This window comes from Rhea americana, unplaced genomic scaffold, assembly GCF_003343005.1.
Source record: "Rhea americana isolate MKP2758 unplaced genomic scaffold, rheAme1 scaffold_178, whole genome shotgun sequence".
Lineage (NCBI taxonomy): Eukaryota > Metazoa > Chordata > Aves > Rheiformes > Rheidae > Rhea > Rhea americana.
This window is the reverse complement of record NW_028185905.1, coordinates 1,009,297-1,036,312: the sequence shown is the minus strand read 5'-3', so window position 1 is coordinate 1,036,312 and position 27,016 is coordinate 1,009,297. Positions and strand designations below refer to the sequence as shown.

The window sequence follows — 27,016 nt, the reverse complement described above, 5'->3', positions numbered from 1 at the left end:
CGGCCCGTCTGCAGTGCCCTTCGCCTCCCGCGCCCCTCAGCGCTCGCTGCGCCCTCAGCAGCCMCCCCCCCGTGTCCCCGGTCCCTGCTTCTCCCTCTCGGGCGCGGGCGGAGGCGGCGAGCGGGTGAAGCCCCCGCCCCGCGGCCTCCCCCATGGTGGGCTTCGGGGCCAACAGGAGGGGCGGCCGTCTGCCTTCCTTCGCCTTCGTGGCGCTGCTCGTGGTGGTGGCCGTCCTCGCCTTCAACTGCTGGAGCGCCTCGTCCCGCCAGGCCCTGCTGCAGGAGGAGCTGGCGGAGCTGCAGAGCCAGGCCAAGCGCACGGAGGTGGCCCGCGGGCGGCTGGAGAAGAGGAACGCCGACCTGCTGGGCAAGGTGGACTCGCACAGGAAGCAGCTGGAGCAGAGGGAGGCCGACTACAGCCACCTGAGCAGCCAGCTGCAAGCCCGAGAGGGCCAGGTGAAGAAGTGCGAGGAGAGCAAGGTGAGGCTGGCGCCGCAGCAGGGCTGAGCCGGGGAAGGTCCGGGGGGGGGGGCAGCTCCCCGCAGCTCCCCGCAGCTCCCCGCAGCTCCCCGCTCGTCGAGGACCCCCCTGAAGGCATTGCTTTCTGCAAGTAGTACTTCGCGCTGGGTGCTGTTGGGAAGCTGGCAATACCTTGGGATTCCTGCATGCCGCCCAGGAAAGAGCTGAGCGCTTCTAGCCTACAGCGTGTGGTAGGCTAGCAATAAAAGCATTGGGTGCCCGCTGTTCTGGGTTGGCTATTTAAWTTTTTTTTTTCCTTGAGCTTTCCTCATTTCCTGAGTGTGTTTTCCCCCTCCCCTTTAATCTTTGGAAGCTAATCAAAAAAGCTGACCACAATTTTAAAATTAGAGGGCTATTTTTTTCATTGGTTTGAAGGAAAAAGAAACAAATATAGAACATATTTTCACTGTCTTGCAAGATGTCTTGTATAGCAGGATAATGCTGGATCTTAAACAGCCAAAATATACTTTCTCGCTGCCTTTGTCAAGACTAAAATAAACATGCTGCCTTCTAATATTGCAGAAGGGGCTAGTGAATTTCCATTGTCAAATGTAAATAGAGATAAATAAGTTATCTGTTCATATAATAGTTACTCAGATAATAAAACTGATGCCTGAAGCTAGCACAAAATTCTACTTGCCCATTTGTGTGAAGCAGTGTGTCTTTAGTTGGGGAAGGGAAAATGAGTGAAAGCATCAACTTGCATTGTTCTGCTTTCATAGTAATTACAGGCAACTTTTTACATAGGACTTAAGCCTCTGCTAGATGGGGGGCAAGTCCTCTTAGTTATGTGCTAGGTGGTGTTTACGTTATTTACGTGCAGTTTATAATTCTACTATCTGTTTCTCACAGTAGAATTTATGGAAATACCACTCTATCAGGCTTATAACTGGCTGAGTTCTGGCCACTTCATGTCCCATGGTTACTGAGCAAATTATCACAGGAAAACCAAATACCTAGCTTTTTTCAGTGGAGTTTGGCTGAACTGGTTAAATTGCAACTGTCAGTTGTTACTTCAGCAGAGCAGTTTTTAAAGCCCAGCCTTATTTTCTATCTAAGTGAGATGCATCTCTTTAACTACAGGAAATAAGTTAGGGAGAATCACAGACTCCTTCAAATGGATTTAGTTTATAATAAAACTACTATATCATCTTTCCTACTGAAGCATTAAAGTTGAGTCATTTTTGCGTTCAGCAAACTTTTTTTTTTCTTCTTCTGACAGCTGATTCTTTAGAGCTTGGAATAAAATGTGAAAAGCCTAATTAGAGATGTATTGGAAGATGCTGTTTAACCTGTGTTCATAGAGGAATGAATTGTTCATATGTTGTTGTAATTGACATATAAAACTATTGATGTTACTCAAGTAAGCTGTCATGATTGAGTTACATAGTAAGGTTTAATTTGCTGTAATGTTCTGCAGAGAAAAATATAAACTTGAGAAGGTTTATAGGAATTGTTTTCAGTGGTTTAAGTAGGCTTTACCTGTTCTTAATTTAAAACCAAATTGTAATCATTGAATGTTTATGGGTACTTAACTGTGTTCTATGCTTATTTTCAACTCACTAGCTATGAAGATGCAGGTAATTCTGTAATGAATTTGTCTTTCATAGTATTTTTTTCATTTAAAATTCCAGTGTAACCACATTTACTGAGTGATAACGAATCTTCATAACCTCTGCAAAACTTATTTGAAGATAAAACAGCAATGATAAGGTTTCTGTTGTGATTTTTGCTTGTGATGAATGTTAACTCATTTGAGTGGAAAGGATCGCATTAAGATGTGTTTATTTGTTACTTACTGTATGTGTAAAAATGTCAGGGTCCTGAATGAGGTTTTGATAGGTATGTGAAGATTTTGTGCTTCATAGACCTTTTTCAAGATCATCTTCTAAAGGAAACAGTTCATCCAAATCTTTCAGCTATTAATGTGCCCTAAATGATTTAATTTCACTATAAACACCTAAAGGCCATATCTGACTTAAGGCTTTTCTGTAATGGAAGATTGCATTTGTGATTCAATGGCATAATAAATTTGGGTTTAGATGCCTTAGTACTGTATCAAAAATAGTGAATATGTATAATGCAGCTTCATCTGTTGCAAAATTGTTTAACATTTTTTTCAAAAACAGCTTCAGCAAGTTAAACTTATATAATTGAATTTTTTTTACCAAGTCAGGCATCAGTTGTCCTTCTCCTACAGGCATAAAATCGGTATTAACTTGGATGCTTTTTTTGGCCCCTCTGACAGAAATGAATATTGTGTCTAATTGGGATTTCTGAATGATCTGGTAGTGCATAGATCCATTACTATGATTATTAAAACACTGTCTTACATATTATACTGAATTCTTCTCTTCTGCTAGCAGTGTTCTCACTCCTAGTACGATTTTTTTCAGGAAAATGAAAACAGTAAAATGACGTTGCACAGAGCGTTTAAAGATSGCAAAGTAGACAAAAATAGGGTGCTACCTAAATCGCTCATCTTCAACATAAGAGCCTCATGTCCTACACTGGAAAAAAATGTGTTCTGCTCCTTAACAAAGTGTAAGCGCTAAATTAGGATCTCTGGCATGGGTTCCTGGAAGTCATGGCCCTCTCTTGATGTGCATGAYACAAACTGAGATGCTGGTGAGCTGAATGTGCATGCTGAACTGTGTTCTCTGTAAACCTGCCTGGTCTTAGACTCCTGGCATTTTGCAGGGAGAGAGGTGGGAAAGAGGTGAGAGCAGTAAACCTTATTGATTAGTCGTATTGTAAATACGACGTATACTTCAGTATGTGTGCTGCATCTTCATTCATTGTTCCAGAAGCTGCCATTTAAAGTCGTGTGAGCTAGTAGCTTTTAAATATGATCTTCCTTCCAGATGCTGCAAATGTTGAATGTGTCTCTGTAGGTAAGGACAGTAGTATGTTTTTTCAATAGCCAGTTACTGTCCATTTCTCTCCATCCTCTGGGAGCTTTCAGTGGCAACAAACCTAAATAAATAAAAAAAAAAAGTGCCTTAAGGAGTAAAGCAGTCAACAAATCTGTTTAAAATAAAAAGTGTAAAGTGTGCATAAAATGACTGACCAAAAAAGGCTTATTTGGACTGGTACCTTTTTTTTTTTTTTTTTTTTTTTTTTTTTTTTTTTTTTTTTTTTTTTTTTTTTCCCTTCTGAACAGAATTTAGCAAGGATGATTTTTGAACAAACTATTTTATACCAGCGAGCCTAGTCCATCTGTGAAATGCAGGAACCACAGTAAGTTCCTAACACTGATACCAGGGTACCAAGTGATGACAACAGAGCTAGGTTTTTATTTCATAGCAAATTCACTTGAAAGATGATATTCTGGTAGCTATGGTGGTGTCTGTTTTGCTTTATGCTCTGTAGCCTTCATAAGGAATTTTTTATGTTGTGGTCATGCACATCAAGGATGCATCTTCCAATGTTAAGACAGCCTGAATTTTTGCAGGCAGCTTCCTTCTAGCTCAGTGAGATCTGTAGCCATGCCCAAACCCTTGTCTCTCTCCTCCCTTGTGACTGGTTTGTAGATCACATGCTTTACAAGCCAGTCACAGCGCACCAGAATATTGTTTGCTCTTACGACAGTTCTTAGAACTATAAAGGTAGTAAATTGACCCAGTGTCTTGTGAAAACCCTTGCTGCAGACTATAGTGTTTATTAAAGTGTGAACTGGTATGTTTTGAACTGCAGTTAGGTGGCACCTGCTACTAACAGCATATGGAAGCTAAGAGACTTCTTTGTGTGAGAGTGCTGAAGTATATTGAAGAAAAATGGCAGGAAAAAATTATTTTGCTACACTGAAAACTGGAAAAATGATTGTAACTTTTGAACAGTTCTTTACTTGATATTTAGGCTCATCAAGTCTGGCAGATGTTGGAGGGAGAATTAATCACTGATGTTGTAAAGGATTTTGAGAGATTAAGGTGAATTCCTCACAAATGGAGGGATCTTCTAAAGAACCTGAAAGAAAGAGGGAGTATAACTAGAGTTGGGCAGAGAAGAGCCTTTTTGGATTTAGGAAACTACTTAAATGGATAGGAAAATGCAGGTGTGACTGCCAAAGGAAAAAAGGGTGAAGAGAAGGAGCTATGACAGCACATGCTTTTCAGTAATTGACTGTTTCTGCTCTCAAACAGCCATTGGTAACATCAGTAGTAGAAGATGCAAGAGTAGATCTACATCTTTCTACCAAAGGCGTGAGTTCTTCGAAACTCTGTTTTCCTTTCACCCTGTGCTAATCTTGATGAGCTTGGGATGGCCCACTGGGTCTTGGGAAAAAAATAGAGGAGTACTTCTCTTTTGGAGCCCCTATTCTTGGAAGGCAAACAAGGATAATGATTGTGCTAGTGTTTGGGGAAGTCRTGTTTGCAGCGTTATCAGTAGTTTCCTGAGTGTTTCATACTTTTTGCAGCACACAGTGAGGATACCTTTTTTGCATGGCTTTCCATATCCTTTTGGAATAAGCTGAATAACACAATTGAATGGCAGGAATTCAGGAGGGAAGGCTTCCAAATGGCAACCATCCAGTGTGTAGGGGTTCATATCTTGGTATTTGCTGTTGCAGATCTCAGGAACATGCCTATTTAATTCTGCAATTGTTGCTTACCATGCCAGGTACATAATGCAACCTTGTTCCCTTAGCTGAAGCTTAGAAATGGTGCTTCATATGTTGAGACTGTTTAGTGAATCATTCTTGGAAGCAGCTTACGTTCCTTTATAGTACCTTTGTAGCCAAAATTCCTTGATAGCTTATCAGTTTGCAAAGCCGTAACTTTACAGTGGTGATGTTGAATGCCTCTTCCTATTTTGCTGCACACTCTTGGTTATCAACATCACAATGTGAAGCAATACTTCATCTCCAAGACTCTCTACTAACTGCTTGATAATAACATTGGCTACTCTGAAAGAAATAGTTGACAAATAATAGCAGAAAGATTGTGGAATATAGACCTTTGTGCAAAAGGACTCTTTAAACAGCTTTCACTTACTGTTCCTGAGTGCACTACAGCAATGTACTTGAGTGCAGCTCATTAAGCTGCACGAAGGAGTATGGACACCTGCTTGTGCTGCTTTGACAGGGATTGCAGAGGGTGTTCTTGCTAGAGAAAGAAATGACTCAGTGAAATATGGGTAGATGTTTACAGTTTATCACTTATGCAGTCTTTAATTGGGAAGCCAGACCACCCCTGTTATATTTTACCATAGGTACAGAAGAGCTCCAGGGTGTTGTATCTTTCTTATGTTGCCTTTTATTATATGACAAGACTGTTACAGTGCTATATGAATTGCAAGTACTGCCTTGCATATACATAGCACTAGTAAGCAGAGGATTTTTAATGTTTATTTTTTCTTGAGTAGAGCTCGCTGGGCTATAGAGTGGGGTTTTCTTTTTCTCAACTGCTTTGAAGAAGATCTGAGAAGCCACTAAGAAAGGAGTACAAATAGGTCTAGACTCAAGGAGGACACAGATGAAAGAACTGGACTTGCTCCATGCTGTGTGGTGGTGTGTGTGTGCGGGGTGTTTGTTTGTTTGGGTTTTTTTTTTTTTTGGTGACTGTAGGTGGAACAGATCCCGTGAAACATAAGAAGTTTCTTCCCTTTCTGTCCTTCAGATTAGGGACACTTACTGTCAGCTAAGTTGCTTTGGCTATGAATGCTGTCAATTTAACCGGCATGTAATATCTTCAAAATTAAAACTTGTGATAAAATTAATAATCAGATTTTCAGATCAAATCCTTGTCAATAGAATGAGCACCCTGCCACAAAGCTCTTTACAAGTCAAATGTTTCATATGTTGAGCAGAAGCAAGGAAGAAAGAAGGTTTTCTGTATTAGGGATTCTCATATATGAGGATTTGAAAACAGAAGAACTCACTGTTTCACATGATCTGCTTTGTTTGTAGATAGCTTAGGTTCTGGGAGGTATGCATTTATTGCCATTCAGAAGAATTATATTGTAGTGGAAGACAGGTAAAAATAGTAATTACTGCCAGTGTTTCACATTTTTCTGTTTAGTACCCCTGTTCCTATATTTTCTCAAACACAGGGGAAAAATACTTTTTCATTAATACTCAGCAAATAACTCCTTGTATCCATTGCTACATCTTGGTGTCCAACAGACGAAGAGAGATTACAAGAAGGGCTTGCAAGCTGGACACATTTTTACAGAAAGGATTGGAGGTTATTTTTATGTTTTGGTTTCATATAAAGTCTTCACCACAGTGCATCCTTGCATTTTTTTAAAAAACATAGGAAGCACAAAACAGGTTTTTACTTAACTGAATGTTGGTTTTTGTCAATCCTATAACTAGTACACTTCAGTGTTTTGATTCCTTTATGTACAAAGAATACATTTAATTGGTCCTCAAATGCATGATTTTGAAATGCTGAGATGGATCCTTAAGTGTCCCTGTTGAATATTTATATTTTGTATCATATTTCAGAGCAGTATGGTCAGTATTCTGAGGTTACCAAAATATTGCATCATCTGCCACTTCTTGCTTCTGATTTTGAGGGAAAAAATGTGAAGGAGATGGGTTTGACTGTTTATTCCCCTATACATCAGCACCATCACTGTTGATGCCTCTCAGCACTCTAGAAATAGTTTTGCCTTTTGTCCTCAGACATGGGAGAATGTATGCGTTGCTGCTAGGGATGAGCCAGGATATTAGTCTGGCACAAACAAAACTCTTGATGTAGCACTCTGTTTCATAAGGAGCCTCTATTATGTGACTGGAGCTGTTGGATACGTGCCTTGGTGTACAGAGTGTTCTTCAGAAAATCACGATTTCAGCAGTTCTTGTATAGTTATAGTTCCTAAAGTTATAAATGCCTGAACATATATGGGACAAATTGAATTGTATAGTCAAGAACCTCTCTTTAAAAATAATAATTTTTTTAAAGTGATTTATTTGATAAAAGGGAAGCTAGAAGTGGGTGGAGGAAATCTTAAGAAAGTAAGGGCATGTATTTTTTTTTTCCAAGAAATTTAGGTAACTGACTTAGACATTAAGCTTCAGAGTCTGTGCAAGAATTGAAATAGCCTGTGTGCCTGTTTCCCCCTCCCCTGCTTCAAAGTACACATGCTCATATGTGGTTTTAAAATAGGAAATAATAGAGGTTCTTAAGAGGCAAAGATACCTGCCTTTTAAATGATACAGAAGCTGTGTGTGAAAGTGGTTATATCTGCAATGCTTTGTGGGTTATTTGTTTTGCTGTTTTTGGTTAATTAAGTGATGATTGGATAAGATGCATTCTTTAGATGCAGTCTTTACCTCTCTGAGAGGTAATTCAGACCTTGTAATCTAGAATGACAGCATTGTTTTAGCACCAAAGAGGAGTTGCTCTTTATATCAATCATGAAACAACAAAAAATAACTGTAATTAGGTAACATTGGTATTTATGGGCTTTTTCACCTATTATCGGTATCTTCTACGTGCATATCTTTCTCTCTATTTCCGATTCTTCTTCTTCTGTACGTTTTTGCTTTGTGTAGGAACAAGACAAAACATCTTTACTTGATGACTTTGTGTATGCACTCTTATTTATAATAAATGCTATTTTTTTCCTTACTAAAAATAACAAATTAAACACTTGTGGATGACTAATGGTGTCACATTCTCTTCAAAGTATAAATCCTGTTATGAATATTATGTAGTATCACATTAAATATTTACTTTCAACATACATTAGGTAAAAAATTGTTTTTGCTAATGATGCTGTTTATATGTTTGACATCGGAAATTCACTATCCCCTTCTGCAATATTAGAATGCAATGTTTATTTTAGTCTTGACAAAATCTGCTTTTTTGATAGAAATGTGTCTTGGAAATAAGTACATTAAATCTTTGTTAGCAATGGCTAAACATAGTGCTTAAGTTGATATCACTTTATATGTAACTAAACTATTTTTATTTACAGTAATATTTTACAGTCATTCTGATACTCCTTTATATGTTCTTTTTTACAGTGGAAAAGTATGAATTCAAAAGCAGCTATATATTTGCATGCATAAGCACTTCCTAAGCTTCTAAAGATTGTCTATATTTATTTATATAACCATTTTTCCTTTCAGATTAAGTTGCAGAACAACATATCGTATCAAATGGCAGATATACATCGTTTAAAGGGTAAGGATTTATGGGTAAATTGTCTCTGGAGAATTATAAAGTTGCTTATTTTATAACTGCTTAAGTACTGCAGAATACATTTTAAATAGAAGATCAAGTGATGCTGGAGCATTGCTTAATCTGAAGTTCTGTGACATTTGTTTATTTTCCAGCCTGAATAAGCATAGAGTTGTCTTTCATAGACTTTATTATTATTTTTTTTAAGCATTCTGACACTGCTTACCTCCAAGATATTAGAATCATTTTCATGATAAAAATAACATATAGTTTAGTATGGTTTGGATCAACAACATTGTGATACTTATGTCAGCTTAGAAAAGGACCAGAAAGCATCATTTACGACTGTACGTCTCTGGTGTTTACAGGCATTGTAATCATGTGTGGTTCCTTCCCCCCCCCCCCTTTTTTTTACCATGTTGGTTTTCAGAGAGTCCTGGAACAACTATTGCTGAAATTTGTACAGGCCTGCAGACAAGATGCTTTACATTTCTGCCTATATACTTATGTTTTCAACTTAAAATAGTAGGGACCTTAACAAATATTAGTAGCCTGAAAAGAAGAGAGAAACCTTCAACATTTGGCATATATGAGTAAATTGGTGTTTTCCAAATTACTTCAAGAATCTTTAAAATATATGTAGAAGAAATAACAAACTTCTCATATTAATTTGTAACTTATATGGCAATATTGAAAGTTGTATGCATTATGGGACGTTTCTTGTATGTATATATTTGTGCTGATTTTGTGTTTTGGTCTAGAACAACTAGCAGAATTACGGCAGGAATTCATTCGTCAGGAAGATCAGCTTCATGAATACAAGAAGAATAATACTTACCTTACAAGGAGACTGGAATATGATAGGTAAGTCTTTAGAAATGTTATAACTGTAGGTTTGCTTCTGTGTAATGCAAGTCTACATTTATTAGAAAAAAAAGGCAAAAAAAGCACACATGTAATGCAGGTCTGTATTTTATTAAAAAAAAAAAACGTAAATGAATCTTAGTTATGTTAAACCTCAAGCTCAAATGTACTCCATTTGTGATGCAACTTTCATTAAGCTGTCTCTTTGATTAAGGTTCTACTTTTTGGTGTTATCTTCTTCCTTCCAACTCTAGTTGAGTTATCTCTGAAAACTCTGGCTTATCGTAGTTGTTCAGCATTGGGTAATTTTAAGTCAAAATGAATCTCTAATGATATAGAGATGTTGATTAAATTGAACACTTCCACTTATCAATTCCTGTTAATCTCCACTGTTCTGAAGCCACAGGGTATTTGTTCATTGCTGTCTTCTTAAGAAAGTATTTTATTGAAATGGAGGTGAAAACATTACATATAAACTTTTGTGTGAAGAATTATATTATTTTTGTATATGTTATGTTGAGTGTTTGGGGAATTTTGTTTAATTTGATTGTGGCTTATTAGAAAACTTGGGACATTGAGCTGTGTGATTCCAATCTCACTTGAGTTGGTATCCATAACTGATAGTAGTAGTTGTACATCTTCTGTGTTGACAGCTGTTGTAGATGGTTCAATGGATTCCAAGTGGAATTAATGTATGCTGATGACAGGAGACTGAATTTTCAATTGCTTTTCAGGTTTTGGAGGAAGTATTTTCAGGGCTTTTCTGATCATTTTGCTGTTTTTCTACTCTGTCCCTATCTTTTTTCAATCCTGTTTTCCTTCTGTATTCAGTCCATTTCCACTCTCATTCCAAGGCACAGATTTTTGGCCAAACTATTCTAGTTATCACTCAGGTTTGCCTTTCTGTGTGCTTCTTTCTTTCTTTTTTTTTCATTTATTAGAGAGCTGATATAACAACTCAAATGTGATTGACAATATGTTTTTAATTAAGTCTGCAGTGTGGGCAACAGATCAAAGAAATGAAACTGCAACATGAAGAAAATATAAAGAAATTAGTGGACCAAGTTATACGGGAACAAAAGGTAATACACAGCTAAATTTCCTTCTTGAATTAGAAGAGCCCCAAGCCTGCTTGCTAGTCAACTCAACTGTTATGCGGTGGTCCTGAACATTTTTCCTCTAACTTCTGGATAAATGTTGCACTGAGCAGCCCCAAATGGATATTAATGTAAGACCATCTGTTTGTTTTGTTCAGTTGTTGAATTGAGCCTTAAAGATCARTCTTAATTCTGTACTCAGCTACAGCCTTCCTACATGACATCATCACTCAGGAATTCAGTTTCTTATCTATAAAATGGATAATACTTTACAGCTCTCCAGGGAAGGATCTATATCCTTGCAATCTTATGTAGGTTATTGCAAAAGGGAATTTGATCTCTGAGGCTTCTGGGTGCTAATGTGATTCAAATAACAATGGTGTTTCAATGATATCAGGTGTGTAATTATACAGTGCAAGCTGTCAGTAGAATTATGGGCCTCTTTCCTACAAACAGATGAAAAGTTAACCCACTTTTAATGAAAATTTCATTTCCTTGTTCAGTGTCTGTTTACAGATACTTCAAACCATTAAGCAGATTCCAAGTAGATTTCAATTGAATCTTGCCTTAAAATCTAGAAATGTTTGCAGAAGTCTCCCTGGTCTGAGGCACAAGGCCAATGATGTCTTAACTTGATTGTCATATATTTGAGCTGAGTTGGCCTTAACATTTTTTCTCATGGTAATTTTCTCTGGCCGTATAATTATGTGTGTTCACAGATTATGTGTGGTAGCTTCATGTTAGAGGCTGAACACTAGCAAATGTAGTGCCTATAAAAATAACTCTCCAAGGTTCTCCTGYATGTTCTATTGCAATAAAATTAATATATTGTGGTATGGCAATGGTTTTCTTGGCATTCTTCTGGAATAGCTGTAGTGTTATTGACAAATTGCGAGTGGTTCTGCAATCCTACACATGCCAATGAAAACATCATACTACCATACAGTATTTTAAGTCTTCTATTTACTTATGAGTGTCTATGCTTTTACCAACTACCCTCAAGACTGAGGTTTCTTTATAGAGGACTTCTGCTGTTGTTCCCTTTGGTGACTGTCTAATTCATAAATGCAATTTTGCTTTTCCAAAATAATCTTAAAGCTGAAGGGTTTTGTATTTTAACTTTCAGGGCTGTCTTTAATATTGTTTGTGAATTAATTTTTTTCTAACAGGCCGCACAGAAAATTCAGTCCAGTAAAGGCACTGAAGTCAGTCTCAATGATGATGACCAAGCAGTATCTAAGACTGTTCTGGAAACAGAAGATAAAAACACAGTAAAGAATGAAGAGCCTTCAGATCATGCTGTAGATGGCAAAGGTATTTTCTTTTTTGTCACTTCTGATAGATGTGGGCCAATTGTGTTACATCCTTTGCATTCATACAGAATCAGGGGTGTCTTTAAATTAGAACAATGAATCATTTGCCTCAGGTAACTTGCTTAGCTACATATGACTGTACTAAATCAGAGTTTATATAGGAATTCAGAGATTGGCATGTCCTTTCCCTGTGTCTGTTTATAAAAATTGTTTCTCGCATAATTTTGTGCGTCCTTTCTTGGTTCATTTCACATCTCCTTTCTTGTGTGGCCAATTTTGATCTGGAGAATGTTTCCCTACTYCCTGTAAAGTGCATGTTGAGGTGAGCTAGGGAAAGGGCATGTTGGTGGAGAGCTGGAATCTGCACAAAGAAGGTGCCTAGTGGTCAAGGAGCATTCAAAATGCTATGAGAATCTAACTGGGCAACAGAGCAGGAACAGTAGGAACCTTTGGTTGTCAGCCACTATGACTGAAATGTTATCTCAGTGAATAACTATTATGATTGTTTCCTGGCTTGAGGCCTTCCCTGAAAGTCAGATGGGTTCCCTTTGCTTCTGCTTTTTGTGCTACCAATCCAGTGCCTTTTTGTGTTAGTTTAGTCTGTTTCAGTCAAGTTCTTCCAGCAAGCATTTCCCGCTCTGCTCCCATCAACAGTGCATCTGTCTCTTGTCCTTTTCTGAAGATTGCACTGCCTTAGTTCAGGATCACTGCTCTAAAGCAGCCTTCAGGCACTTTGACAGAACAACAGAAGGAATCTTGCAGTTGTATTATTAATATAGTACGTGTTCTGTGGATGAAGGACTACTTTCTCCTGTTCTTGGAGCCTTCCACAAGGAGTAAATTCTCTATTAAAACTTYAAAAGATTAGTAAGGAAAAATATCCTGTTCTTGTTTTACAGAGAAAATCAAATTAGGAGGAGATGCAGGCATGCCTGAAATAGAAGATAATGACCCTGCTAAAGCTGAAGATACTCCCACTGGTTAGAAGAAATATTCTAATATTTGCTCATTTGGGTGCTTGGTGGCATGTATGTCTGTCTGAGTACCAGGTTGTTTCACAGAGAACACAAAGATTTAAATCTGTTTATAGTAACAAAATTCAAGTGGAGTGTGAAGTCTGATAATTCTTATGTGTGTGTTAGAAGTTACATTTTTCAAAAATACTGAGTGCTTCAGTGCTTGTGATACTTCTTTTACCCCCAGAAATCTTATATATTTTATTTTCATCTATAATTAAAAACAAGGGGGGAAAAAAAGCAAAGAAAATACAAGATTGTCAGAGGAAGGCCCAGTATATAGTGGCTGTTTGTTTCACGTTAAGGCTTTTGTCAATGTATTTTATTTTAGCTTTAAAGAAGCCACTTATTTCAGCTCTTCAAAGCGAAGGTCGTCAACCTGTTATGAATCTGCCAACTGAACAGCCCCATGCTCCAAATCTGGCTCCAGGTAAAAAGCTTATCAGCAGATGACGTGTCTGTGTCTTGTAGGAAATTTATCAGCTGATACCTGCTACCACATCAGAAATGTTAGGTGCAAGTGGACAGTCCTTTTTTCTTGTTTGATGCAGTTATAAAAACAATTGATTTCTGCAACATATGAGATTGTGAGTGTATTCTTAGTCTGGCCTCCGGAGGCACTGAGGCTTATGTGGTTATACTATGTGTCTATTTCCCTCTCTCACACACTACCAATAATTTCTGAGCCTTTTGACCAATTTCAGCCAGATTTGACAGTTGGAAGTTTCAAAGGTGAGTGCTTCAAAATTTTTCCACTGGATAAAGGAGAAGAATTAAAATAAGTGTCCCTCCTATAGACAGGGTTGCAGCATAATCTCAAGAGTTGATTTATTGGTTGCCAGTTATACTTGGAGAATAAACAGCAGTATCATCATTTGCTCAGTGTCTTCCTGTTTCTCTGAACAGCTAGCTTGAGGATGATGTGGGGAAGGTTTAGGCATGAGAGAAGTGTTGCAGTGAAAGGGGCTGGAGGAGTTGCAGTTAAAAAGTGAACAACACAAATCTACAGAAAACAGACTTACTGCTCCTCGATCAACTGACTTTGCGTTGATGTGAAAACTTTTTTTTTTAATCTGTATTACACTTCAAGTGGCATGTTCAAATACTGTCCTACTTAAAACTTAAACTGAAGCATCTACTATTTGTGACATGACCAAGCAGTTTCAAATTATTTGTTATGTGCATTTTTGGTTCTTTTGGAAAAAGACAACAAATACTTAATTTTTTTTCCTTCCTTTCAACTGGCTTAAAATGTTAAAATTAATGGGTTCAAGAAAGTGCATTTAAAGAAAGTTTATATGTTAAGGCTTTAAAATATTTCCTTTCAGTATTGTTTTGTAAGTCCTTCATTCTGACTTTTCTTGATGAAAAAACATGAAAGATAGCATGTGGAATGCTCACTTTCTATCTAGAAGGAGTTTAATCAAAAGAATGTCGGCATTCATGTCAAGAGGACCAACATTTTCCAAAATCCTTAGTTATGTAGTTCTCTGCTTTTTATTTTAATGTAACTTCTGTGATGTGCTGCAGCTTTGGCTAACATCAAAGCTCTTGAAACAATAAATTATAAATGTTGCTTGGTAGATTTTTTGGGGGGGAGAGGATTAAAAAAAATTTTTAAAATTGAAAAATGCATAAACGTGTAATTGGTCTAAGCTTGATCAAATACATCTTTACTGAAAATCTGTTGACAAGGTAGCACAATAGAGGACTGATCACTCATTAAAATGTAATGAGTTTTCTTTTTGCGATAGCATTATAAACTTCTTTTGGAGTCCTCTAAAAACGAAACACTTCTTCATTCTGTAGGTTTGCACACTGATAGTGATGGAAATGCTGATACAGTGAAGCAGATACCTCCAAATTCTCTTCAGCATTTAAATTTTGAAGAAAATACAGAAAATCAGAAAGAAAACAAAATTAAAACAGACCATATAAAACTTCCAAAGAGCAGAGTTAGCGACTTGCAGAAGATGAAGCAAAGTAAGTTGGTCAATATCATTATACCTCATATATTAAGAGAATCTCTTTGTTTTATATCTGTTCTGATAATAATCTCTACAAATAATAAACATTTTGGTGCATGGTCTTCTGGAGAGTAAGCCTGAAAAGAAATTTAATGTATGACTGCACAGAACTTATCTCTGAATATGTTGGCTTTCAGATATATTTACCTATTTAAAATCTTCGTTGCTTATAGGAATTTAAAATGTTTTGGGAAATCACTACATGTGAAATAGATTGTTAGATGAAGACTTTTGATATGTGCGTGATATTGACATACTCATGCTATATTACTTAGATTACATGTTTTGTGCACTATTGTAAGAATTCAGCCGTTATATAGGACAAAATTGACTTTGGCAGTAAATTTGTATCGGCCAAAAGTTTGTTCTTCTCTGAGGAAATTTCCCAGAACATCATGTCAACATGTCTGTCCAAGGAAAATGTCTTCAGGCAGGTGCAAGTCATATTTGCTTATTGTGTATGATGTTAGTAATACTGCTTGGCAGACAGCACGTAAGAATTTGCAAATACGTGTACAGTTGTTTATGTACTATTTTCTTTAAGATGCATCTCTATTTCCAGTTGATACTGTAACAATGTGAGTATGCCTATAACATTTGATTTAGCATCTTCCTATAAGAATGCTATATTAAAACAAGTTTCATATGTTATCAGTGGAGATACTTTTACTAGTGGACTATACTAACTAGGTCTACCTTAACCTAGTTATTTTTAAAGCACTAATTCCTGTTGTTTAGTGTTGGAGTGGGAAAATGACATTTTGAAGGAAAAAACACCATGGTGCTGATACATCTCTTAATTGTTTTTGTCAAAGTAAGATTTTTCTTTATTACCTACTTAATGTAATTTTGAATTTCTTCGTACTCCTAGCTAAGTAGTTTTCACTTAGGCTTTGTTTTTTATGGTTAAAATCTGACTATAGTCTAAGATGACAAGTTACCAAGTTTGAACTAACAACTATCTTTCAGAATCAGGAGAAATGGGAAAGGATTCTGTAGCTTCCTGCAAGGAACCTTGTTAATTTTGTGGGTTGGGTGAACATAGTATGGAAATAGGAGTCAGCTTGTTGGAAGAGAATCGTGAATTGGTTTGGGGGTCAATGGAAAGAGTTCTAAAAGCTGAGATTACTCTCATGAACATGAAACCATAAATTCATTCTTGTCATAAAAGGTTCAGTATGGGAAGTAACTCTGTTCTTTTTGGTTAAATTAACTAGGAGTTGTTTGCATGGTCTAGAACTTGACTGGTGTCCAGAACTTGACCGGTACTTCTCCAGCTTGGAGATGTCACAGAAAGGAATTGAACTTCTAGCAGTCTCTTGAGAATATTCTTTGAATAATAGGGGAATATATTTAAAATAATATTCTCTTTGTTCTTGTATTACTGTAATTTTTAAGGTGCTGTTATGAAACAGATGTTAAATTGGAATAGGTCCTGTCAGCATATTGTCAGATTTGCTAACAGAAGATGTATCCAGGGTTTGTTTTGGGATAGAAGATGGAGYATAGGTATCTGGGAGCTTAGTGCGTTCTCTTCTTCTCCCCTTGCTTCCTTGGTAACTTCCCCAAAGGGCTGGATGATAAAGTTTGCAGAAGATGCAAAACTTCAGGAAAGAGGTTTAAGAAAAGCCTAAGAAAGTGGTTTCTGAACTTTTGAGAACTCTGAGAGAGAGAGACCATCACACTACAGAAAGGCATCTCCTTAAAAAATGAATGGAAGGACAACTTGGGGAATTCTAGAGATCCATCAGTCTAACTTTGATATCTGGAAAGATAATCAGAGAAATTATCAGTGAGTTTGAATATAATATGATAAATGGTTAACATGGAATTGTTAAGAGCAAAATGTGTAAAAGTGATATGATCTGAAATTGTTGCCTGTTCAAAGGAACAAAAGCAATAGAAGCAGGAACACGACTTTGTCATAGGCAAATTAATAAAGACTTGGTCAGAAACAAATTGCTCTCTGGATGCACAAATTTAAGAAAATAATATTCCAGAMACAGGTATCAGTAACAACTTTATTTCGAGAACTTATCTGTGAGATTTACAAAGATGCATCCTCTGCTTTGCATTGTTTGATATTTTGAGTAGATGATGAATAGCAGGATGAATAGGATGACAAATATCATGTTCAGCAACATGATAGTTTGTAAACATAAAAGTAGTTTGCAATTAAGAATAGAAAATTAAATGCAGAGAATAAGTGACATAACTAAAGAGCAGTTCAGCAGATAAGCGTGGATAAGTCACTAACATACTTGGATTTTTTTTTTCTGCTGAGATGTGTTAACAGAAATAACATGGAGTAACTTACTCTGTTTTACCTAGTGCTTCCTGCTGAGGCCCTCATCTGGTTTTTAAATAACACATTTCAGAAAGATGACAGGAAGCTAGAAGGAGTTCAGAGGAGAGAGAAGAGGGGGTGAAAGGTGGGTATTAGTTTATGGGGGAGGGGAGAGCTCAATTTTACTCTAAAAAGACCAGAGTGGAGTAGGTGGGGAAGGGAGATAAATTTGCTGTTCTTAATTTAAAACATCTCTAATGATCTGTTTTTATTTTAGTACTATTCCTGGTTATTTCTGAACCGGTGATAGATGGATTAAAAATAATCATGAAATCTGTGTAGCTTTTCTTTCACTCTGTATATCCAGAGATTTGTAAGACTATCTAGTTTATCAAAGGAGATTTTTGAAGATCCTGCTCATGTCTGGCTGAGTGACTACAGTTGAAATGGCAGGGCACTCTAATTTTTGTTCTTGGTGGTTTTTAAATGGATCCGCAGTCTTCCCTGACAGCGGTTAGATGATGTGGGGGGCCTAGCTTTTGAATGCAGCAGCAGTGAATGAATGAAAAGTCTCCATTGTAGGCTATGAACGGATAATTAAGAGTTAGTAATCATCAGTGATTTGTCTCTCTTCTCTTTGGTCTTCCATATTTGGGATAAATTGAAATGAGRGAAAGAGAATTTCTGTCATATATGGAAATAACTAATACAGGTTTCTAGATTCATTTCCTGATTGGTCAGCAATGGCCATTTTGAAAGGTGATTTAGTGGTAAATTCATCTCACTGGTACAGAGGAGCCCAGCTCTAGGACACATCTTTCATTTTAGACAATGGCATGGGTTGGATTTTGGTTGCTGAGTGCCTGAAAGCTTGTGCATCAGCCCATAGAATGGGAGTGGTGACTTGTTGCTGGTTACGGTATTTGACATAACTGCCAGCTTTCAGAATCAGAACTTCTGCCAAAAAGACTTTTTGATTAATACCATTACCAGCATCGATTTAAGAGAATAACTTTGGTACTAGGTAGAGAGATGTGGACATTTGCAGGGATTCTGTTTCAGAAGCAGCAGAAGCTGGAAGTGCCTGTGCCAATATTGCTATTTGTGCTATTACCTTGTGCACCGAAAAAAATGCAGGGTACAGCACAACTCCAATGCATGCTGCCGTTCAAAGCTATCCTGTAAGCAGGTCCTTAGTGATGAGTATGTGGACAGCTGCTCTACAGGCATGGGTTGGATCCCTGGTTGGAGTAATAGCCCACGTGTCTATTCAGAATTCAGTAAATATTACGTGCAGATTTTAGCATCAGTGACATTCTTATGGGGCATTCCATGCTGTCACTAACCTCTAAGCATCATGACAACATAAATCACTTTCTCAAGCAGTCATTTCTTGTACTCCTGACTCATTCTTGACTCCTACCTGGCATGACTTGAGATCCACAACCTTGTCAAGTGCAGGACCTACAAAAGATTCCAGGCTATCCTGTCAAAATATCTGTTTGACAAAGCAATTGGTCTGTTGTGTGCTCCTGCTGCCAGTGACCCCTGCTCYGGTGCTGCCCAAAGTCTTGTTCTCCCAAGATCATTATATACATGCCTTGCCTTAGAGTATTGATGTTCTCCYGGAATTGTACGAAAAGTCATCTACTGCCTAAATGTTTTGTACATCTGACCCTGTATGCRCAGTCAATGGAGTTACTATGAGGATCCCCTAAAGTTTCTGCATATTTACAGGCTTGCTTTTTCTGCAAGTGCATTCTGTTCTTTTCTTATAGTTCTTGTTTTATGTTACCTAATATGTGCATTATTTTACAGTTCTATCCATTTACTTATATAAAAGGCAGTATCAAAAAATATACACAGTATTAGCAGGAATTATTCAATTTTAGATATGAATAGAAAAATGAATAGTATATCAAACTTTTGATTCATGAACAGATAATAATTTCTTCTTGCTTATTTTGTGAAAATTGAAACTTTAATCAGCACCTTAGAGCTGCACTATTTAGTTGATTTTTCTGCTCCTTCCCCACCAAATAAGCCCTGTGATATTGTTTCTGTCCTGATATGTATATAGTGCCATGATAGTTCTCACTGTTCTGAGAAATAATTTTATTCTTATATCTGTCCATTGTATCCCCAACCTCTTTTTTAATCTTAATGTTGAAATCATATTCTTTGTTTCTGCTTCTGTGTTTAACTGCTTCCAGCATGAATTATTTAACATGTGGCTTTGCAGATTTTTTTTTCTCAGTCTGTTTCCAGTCTGTAAAGACTGTTTCACATTTCAATCTTATTTTTTTTCTTTTATACACAGTGCCTCTAGATACATATCCTCTATGGATTCAACTAGTGGGTTACAGTTTATCTGTTAAGTGATTGACAAGTAGATGGAACTGTATTGAACTTGAACAGCTCTTGATAGTATCCCATTAGACACCTACTCTGAACTTTACACTTTGAACATTACAGCATTATTTTTTGTTTGTGTACTTGGTGGACTGTATTTATTTCATAGTTCCAACTGATTTTCGTTTTTCTACTATGTTATTTCACTATATGGAACTATTCTTAATTCTTCGCTAGGAGACAAAAATCAACTGGATTCAAAACATTCTGAAAACTTTTAAACCTTGGTAGGAAAGTTAGTGTAAAACCAAATTAATTACATAGTTAATAAAATCAATTTAGAGATGCCAGACACATCTTTACTAATTGTTACCCTTGATAGTATGGTACACATTCTGCTAACATTACTGTATAAGAAATCAACAATATATTGCTTCATTGTGTGTAGAAAAATTCCAGTCCTCTCTTGTTAGAGGAAAATCTCTGAACACTTGTATAATGGCTAAAATCAGGAAAAAGTATGAATATAGAAAACTTTCATCRTATGTGCTTTGACACTGTAAGGAAACTTTTGTTAGTATGTGTAGGTAATCATAGATGGAGATCACATTTGGATGCTTACTCTACTTGGTTTCTACAAAGAGCAGAGCTTATAGCAATGAGAATTCATGAGGTCCTAATTCTAACTGATCAAGTACATCCTTTTTGCACAGAATTGTGTCATAAAGCTGCATTGTGTTTTTTTCCCTCTGCCCACACACACCCTTCTCCCTTTCTCCTCYAGTTGAAACTGCTACAAAAACTGAAGATTCTAATCTGGTCTGCTTTCATTTAGAATCTTTTTCTTTCCTCTTTGCTTCTGACTTAATCCTTTGCCTACTTCACAGGCCGATTCTTTGATGAGAATGAATCCCCTGTTGATCCGCAGCAGGGCTCTAAACTGGCAGATTATAATGGGGATGATGGTAACGTGGGTGAGTATGAGGCAGACAAACAGGCTGAACTGGCTTACAATGAGGAAGAGGATGGTGATGGTGGAGAAGAAGACGTCCAAGGTGAGCTTGGGCCTTATCTCCATCCCATTAGAATAAAATCCACAGAGTTTATTTGTTGAATTTGTGTAAAGCCTTGCTATTTTTTACTTAATCAAAAATTTATAATATGAAATAATAAACTTTGGGCTATTTTCCAAATTCAGTCTTACTTGCCAATTGAAAATCAACACAACAGTATTTTGGAGTGAGAGTATTTTGATAAATTTCTATCTTGTATACACTTCATGCAAGGAAGTCAAGACACTTAAAATTTCAGAAGTAGTTTTGTCTAATTGCAAAATTTGGTATCTAGTATATTGGCACATCTAATCTTTGACACTCACTAAAGCAGTTTTCAAACAGAGAAGAATTTTTTTTTTAAGACTACTGCTTATATTGTAACACCTGCCTGGAGGTGGTATGCAATGAAGTCTTAGTTATCAATTTTAAGTGTAATTTTTGTGCATTATACACAGATTCAACAGACTTCTGGTTTTCCTTGTTAACTGAACTTCAAACTCATTAATTTGGTGCTAGCCTAATATCTACATATGCATGTTTACCACCTCTTGTTCTGCATGCATTTCAGTGTATCAGCAACTCTTCATTGCTTGTCTGCCATGTATCTTCCACATTGTCTGCCATTTTCCAGGTTCCTGTAGTAGTTTGGTAGTATTTTGTGAAAGGCTTTTGCTTGCCTGTAGGGTGAAATTGTTTTAAGTAAATACATACAATATTTCCAGTTGAGAAAATAGTGCAAAATAGAGAAAAAGCAACCCTACTGAATTTCTGCATGCACCCTGATTTTGAGTGTCATAATGCAAGTTTTTTAGCTGGTAGTTTCTCAGGCTTTTATTTCATTGATGTCCAAGTGTAATTACTGGAAAAAAAATGATTAAAAAGCAACTGATTCCTGTGGCAGTGCATAGAGCTGTGCAGCGTAAGCACTTCCTGGCTGGGCTGGTTGTTTGAAACTCGTGAACAAGCAAAAGAAAAGTACAGATCAGAAATGTAGGCAATTGATTAACTTGCTGATAAAAATGAAAACTGTATTGCTGCTCCAGAAACTGTGGTCTGTTTTATTACACTTTTGATCAAAAATACAGCAGGGGATTTCAGTCACTGTGGATTACTAATATTGGCTCTTTTGGATAGGTGATTATTGGAGTTTATATTCTTTGTAAAACCTAGCTTCCAGCTGAAGATACAAAAGTTTATTCAGCCTCTTGTTGATGTTGTGTTGTGGAAGAAGACTTGCTTCTAATGATTATGATTTCCTTATGGAAAGGAAAGCATGGTATGCAGACACTCATGTTTGTACGTCTAAACTATGCTCCAACTATACTTCATAAATCCCAGCAAGTTAGGTTGTTTTTGTGTTTTTAGTCCAGTTTCCCCTATTACACAGAAGGTGCTGTCTTGTTGCTTTCCGCATTAGTACTTAATTGGAATTCAAAACACAGTTCTTGGAAGTTTAACCAAGACCATCTGACTGTCACTAAATCTCATAGTGCTAACTGCTTGTTTGCTTCGTTCAGCCTTTTGGGTGATGCTCATCTATTGTCATTACTCTCCAGTCAGATGTTTGAGGTAGTGGTGGGAGGGAGGCTGACTAGACGAATTGTATAATAATGCAGCATTAGGGGAAAATAAATAAATAAAGGGTGTGCTTATGTAGCTTGCAATGCAGGGAGTATTTGAAAAATAGAGCTGTAACTGTAAGTGGCCTCATAAAACTGTTTCACATTTAGACATGACACCTGTCTGCTCACTAGTTCTGTGGCTTTCAATATTTACCAAGTGTAAAACATCTATCTATTTTYTCATCAGCTTCTCTATACATCTCTAGACATACTGTATTTAATTTCTAATAGTAAAGATTAGAGTGACTTCTGGAAGCCTCTTCCTGGAGAACAGTCTGAGTGGTTTGTGTTGCTACTTCAGACTTAAGTTTCCAAGCCTTTTGGTTTTTATTCTGTTATCTTGTTTCCTAATAACTTGTTGACTAGTTTTGATGCAAGTCAAACAGCATGGAAAGTGATACTTATAGAAGCTTTATAAGAAGAATGTCTGCTTTAGTCTTTACACACATTTATTTGCAGGGGAGGAGAGGGTAGAATTGTGGGTGTTTGCAGGGAGGGGTTGTTGTAATTGTTTAGGGAGAAAAAAATGAATTTCTGACTTTAAAACTATTGTGATACTTTAGGAAACCATCATGTGGCTTCACATTAGGCTAGAACAAAGCATGTGGCATGTGCAAACAAACCAATTTGGTTAAAAATCTTTTTCTGTTTCTACAAGAAGTGTGTGGTCCTTAGTTTGGTATTAGCAAAGAGAAAACTTTCAAGTTTGGGAGATACAGTATTTTATGTGAATGTCAGTATCCAGTCTGGCATTACTTTAAAATCTATTGAAATGCAAGGTGCTATGTAGTTGTTGGCTTCTACTATAGTAGATGTTCTCTGTGGTGGCTGGATGGGGAAGGATTTTGTCAATCAAGTGATACTAATTATACACATGCTGTATTAATTATTTATTACAAAATAAAAGCATGTGTGATATAGATGAACTTAAACCTTTAGCTGTTGAGAGTAGGTGCTGTCAGGTAAGGCTTGCTGTATTCACACTTTCACAAGAATTACTTTATCAGCATGCAAAATGAGGACTGTTTTAGAAGGAAAAAGTGTTTGAGAGCTCCAGTTCATCCTCAAAGAAAATCCTTAATTAAATAAACTTGTGAAAAAAATACAACTGAACCATATCAATCACTTCAACTTTGCTTTCCACTCCTGTAAGTACAAARGGATGCTCTAAGCCCTGAAATACAGCAGCAGCATGTTACTTGAAACAAGCTGAAGTTTTAGGGCTTTCATTTATTGAGGGAGGGCAGCTCAGGACCCACATAGGAGAGCTGAATTATGGGAGGTAGRATGCAGACTATTTTAGTGCAGTGGGTGTCATGAAGACTGCTTTTGCTGTTTGTCATATTTCRGAAGTGTAGTTTAAAATGTCTTCTGCAAAAGTATTGAACTTTTTTTGAAAATTTTGATGTGCTGTAGTGAATGATTATCCAGAGAATGCACAAGKTTTTTTTTAATCATTTTCCATAAGGTTCAAAAACCAAAACCCAAAGAACAGAAGTTACGAAGCAGGAAAAAGTGTTGGGGGGAGAGAATTGTTAGGAAACTGGAAAAAAAGAGATTGAAACCCCTCATTCTTCCAGCCAAGGGTAATGCTGTAAATCCACTGTAAAGATGAACTAAATGCAGTTGGGAAAGGTGTGGTGCTTCTGAACTGGCCTTTCCACATCAATTGCTCGACTGCTTACAGGTCATTACTCCTGACTCTGCTCTTAATTTTACTGTTACATGCATTCCTGGCTGAATAAGTAGTTCCTCTGCAACTGAAGAATAGACAGATGTCTTAACTAGTGTGCTGAATAGTTATCACATGATAACCTAGCTACATAAATTTGCTTTAGTTGCAAAGAATAGTGGTGAAAAATGTATTGTTGATTAATCAGCAGTGCTGAGAGAAGAAAGGCAGATTTCCATTGGTAAGAGTGTTTTTTTAACAAAAAAAAAGATTAAGATTTGCTTTTTAAATTTTAAACTCTATAGAAAGTCYCTCCTCAAATTTTACACTCAAGTTATTGAGATGCAAGATAGCAATAATTAAAAATGTTGATAACAAAGTACAATTTGAGCATTGTTGAAAAATCCCATCGTTGAAAAATGTGCGGTGCTGTAGAAATTGGAATRTATCTTTTTTTTTTAATTCTGAGAAGTGGAAAAAGTATTACCTTTATTCCATCACAATTTATTCAGAGGCCCRGAGAGGTGGGTTACAGTAACATCTTTATGCGTGTCCCATGAGGTACCCAACTCTTTATAAAAACTTTTAATGTGTTAATGCTAGAAGGGGTTAAAAACTGGCAATGTAATTTTTTGGGAAAGTTGACTTTGTAGTTGGGTTTTAGTGGGACAGTTTGAAACCTTTACAGGAACATTCTCTGAATAGTAAGTTTAAATAGTTCTGCAATCTATTAAGTCAACAAATCTCTGAAACACAGTTGTAAGAAAGCCAAAGATATCAAAAAGTGTGAAGTCACAGTTCTTCTGAAGGGACAACTCCCAAAGTGCTGACAGCCGGACTTGTAATTGCAGGCCCATATGCCTTCTCCCTATTTTCCCTGATGACTTAATTCCCCTAACCAGACAAAGCTAAACCTGTATGAATATATGCATTAGCTGTTTAAATCTTTCAGTAATATCATTCAGATTTGGTCTGAATATTTCAATTGCAGATGATGAAGAACGAGATCTTCAAAATGACCTTGTTGAATATGGCAAGCCACGCTTCAGTGATGGCGTTCTTTAAATCCAGAGTTAAACAAGACACGTAGATGAGAAGAACTCTCAATTGAAGAACTTGAAGTGCTGCAAAACTGAACCATTTTTACTTCAGTGTTTCTTACTTTAAAAGAAACCTATRATAAAGTGATAAGTATACTCAAAGTTAGTGAAGTAACACAAGGAAACGGTTCTGTACATATGTACATAGTTGTACTATGGCAATTGTATTAAAACTTCATTTTTGTTGTTACATCGAGCCAATTAGACTGTACCTTATCTGTAATAATCTTTACATTTAAAACCATTATTATAAATATAGGCTGAATTGTTTCTGCAAATTAGAAAACTTTGTAAACTGGAGAACTTGTACAGTTTGTATCTCTCATGTAACAAATACACTGTGGAAACAATGTATAGCCAAAGGACTCCTTTTCTACAGTAATACCTGTATGAGCAAAAATACTCTGCTTTTTTTCATGAGTGCTGTGTTTTGTAGTGAGCTATCAATTGAGAATAAAAACTGAATGTTAAATTGTTCTTTCCTTAATTTAACTGAGGAAAGATACATGACAGAGAAATAATCTTCAGAAGCAAGTACCATTTAAATTCTAGTATACAGTGACCAAAGCTTTAGCTAGAGCTGGGAATCAGTGGTATTAGAATTCTAATAATTTRATACATCCTGAAAAAGTTGTGTAACTATAGCTTATTTTAAAAGGTAAAATAAATAACAGAGCTGGTAGGAAATATGTTTGTGTACATGTTGAAGCATTTCTTCAGTGAGAAATAAAGACAAGTCTACAGCTTTGTAAGAACCTAATGAAAGGAACAACCCTTGCCATCAGTAAATACATTATGTGCACTGTTTTACTGTTCCAAGAGCATCATATCCATCGCAGTCACTTAAGTTAATTTACAGTACTTTGATACAATCTCTTCAGACATCTGGCATGTTCCACATTTTGCTTTTTCTAGCTCAGAAGAGTTTGTAAGTTAGATACTTTTTGTATTCTCTGTTTAAGCACTTTTTGAATTTTATGGAAATGATTCTGATGATCTGCAGTAGTGGAAATTAAGATTAACCCAACCTGCTTCTCCAAAAGGGCTACTGTGAAAATAAATTGTAGGGCCTATGACGTGGGTGATTGTACTCTTACTATCTCTGTACTCAGGTTCAGATTTAAAATAACAGTTAAGGTTTGCTTGATGCAATTCAGTAAACCATTTAAATTTCAAAGCTCAAACAATTCTTGGCTATGGGGATCTTCTACCAATGAATCTTAAATACGTAATTTCTTCATAAAAGAAAAAATTCAGATTGTGGTGATGCATCTTGAGCGTTTTTTGTTTAAGGCTTGAGCTTTCTATACATAAGCCAAAACTCTTCATTATGTACTTCTGGGAGGGAGATGAGGCGGGATAGCCCTTTGCATGGTGTGATATATTTCCAGTTTAAAATAAAATGCTGAACCTGCACAATTAGAAACCATACTAACACCACACAGTAAGTACAAACACGTACCAGAATTTTAAAAAAAGTCATCAGTAAATACTATATTTAAGCACTGCAATTTTTATTTGTCTTAAAGTGTAATTTCACCCTCAATTAGGTGTTAACTTCTAACGAAAGCAACATTTATTGGGTTCTAATAAATTAAGTTGTTTAAAGTTTGTGAGGCTTCTGGCTTTGCTTTCTTTTATAGCAAAATCGTAAGTCAAAGTGATTTTTGACTTTTAAATAATGGATTAACTTAAGTCTCTACAATAAAGTGAGGCCATTCTGACATAGCAGCAGCATGGTTAAAGCTGCTTCATAAAGGCCAACTCCTAAGGCACTGAGCAAGTTAAGGAACTCAAGGCATGCCTKCCTTACAAGCTTAGTGCTGCATGCAGCATAGTATAAGCATTTATTCCATAGGTATTTTAAAGCCAAAAGTTTGTGCTTCAAATACTCACAGTATCTGTGAATATGCATACCAACATACACAACTAATCTTGAMTTCCTGTTACTGATCTGTAAC

At 36.6% G+C, this 27,016-nt stretch overlaps 1 protein-coding gene across 2 annotated transcripts; it reads left to right on the top strand.

Annotated features, from left to right (window-relative positions):
• Window positions 1-6: 6 nt before the first annotated feature.
• GOLM2 (golgi membrane protein 2) lies at window positions 7-26,666 on the top strand. 2 transcript variants are annotated; one of them, XM_085301526.1, is made up of 10 exons: window positions 7-479; window positions 8,599-8,653; window positions 9,412-9,514; window positions 10,506-10,596; window positions 11,781-11,925; window positions 12,824-12,904; window positions 13,272-13,370; window positions 14,750-14,923; window positions 20,494-20,661; window positions 24,947-26,666. In XM_085301526.1, the coding sequence occupies exons 1-10, from the start codon at window positions 153-155 to the stop codon at window positions 25,018-25,020; spliced, it is 1,317 nt and encodes a 438-aa protein (XP_085157652.1). In that variant the 5' UTR covers window positions 7-152; the 3' UTR covers window positions 25,021-26,666. The 2 variants fall into 2 exon arrangements, with proteins under 2 accessions (XP_085157652.1, XP_085157653.1); XM_085301527.1 differs by lacking the exon at window positions 20,494-20,661.
• The last annotated feature ends 350 nt before the right edge of the window (window positions 26,667-27,016 follow it).

What these genes read in the sequence shown, in the direction of transcription:
- GOLM2 (XM_085301526.1), top strand. Translation starts at nt 153, where the DNA reads ATGGTGGGCTTCGGGGCCAACAGGAGGGGCGGCCGTCTGCCTTCCTTC. An exon ending in AGATATACATCGTTTAAAGG is followed by an intron (nt 8,654 to 9,411) that starts GTAAGGATTTAT and finishes GTTTTGGTCTAG; the next exon opens with AACAACTAGCAGAATTACGG. An exon ending in AGCTGAAGATACTCCCACTG is followed by an intron (nt 12,905 to 13,271) that starts GTTAGAAGAAAT and finishes ATTTTATTTTAG; the next exon opens with CTTTAAAGAAGCCACTTATT.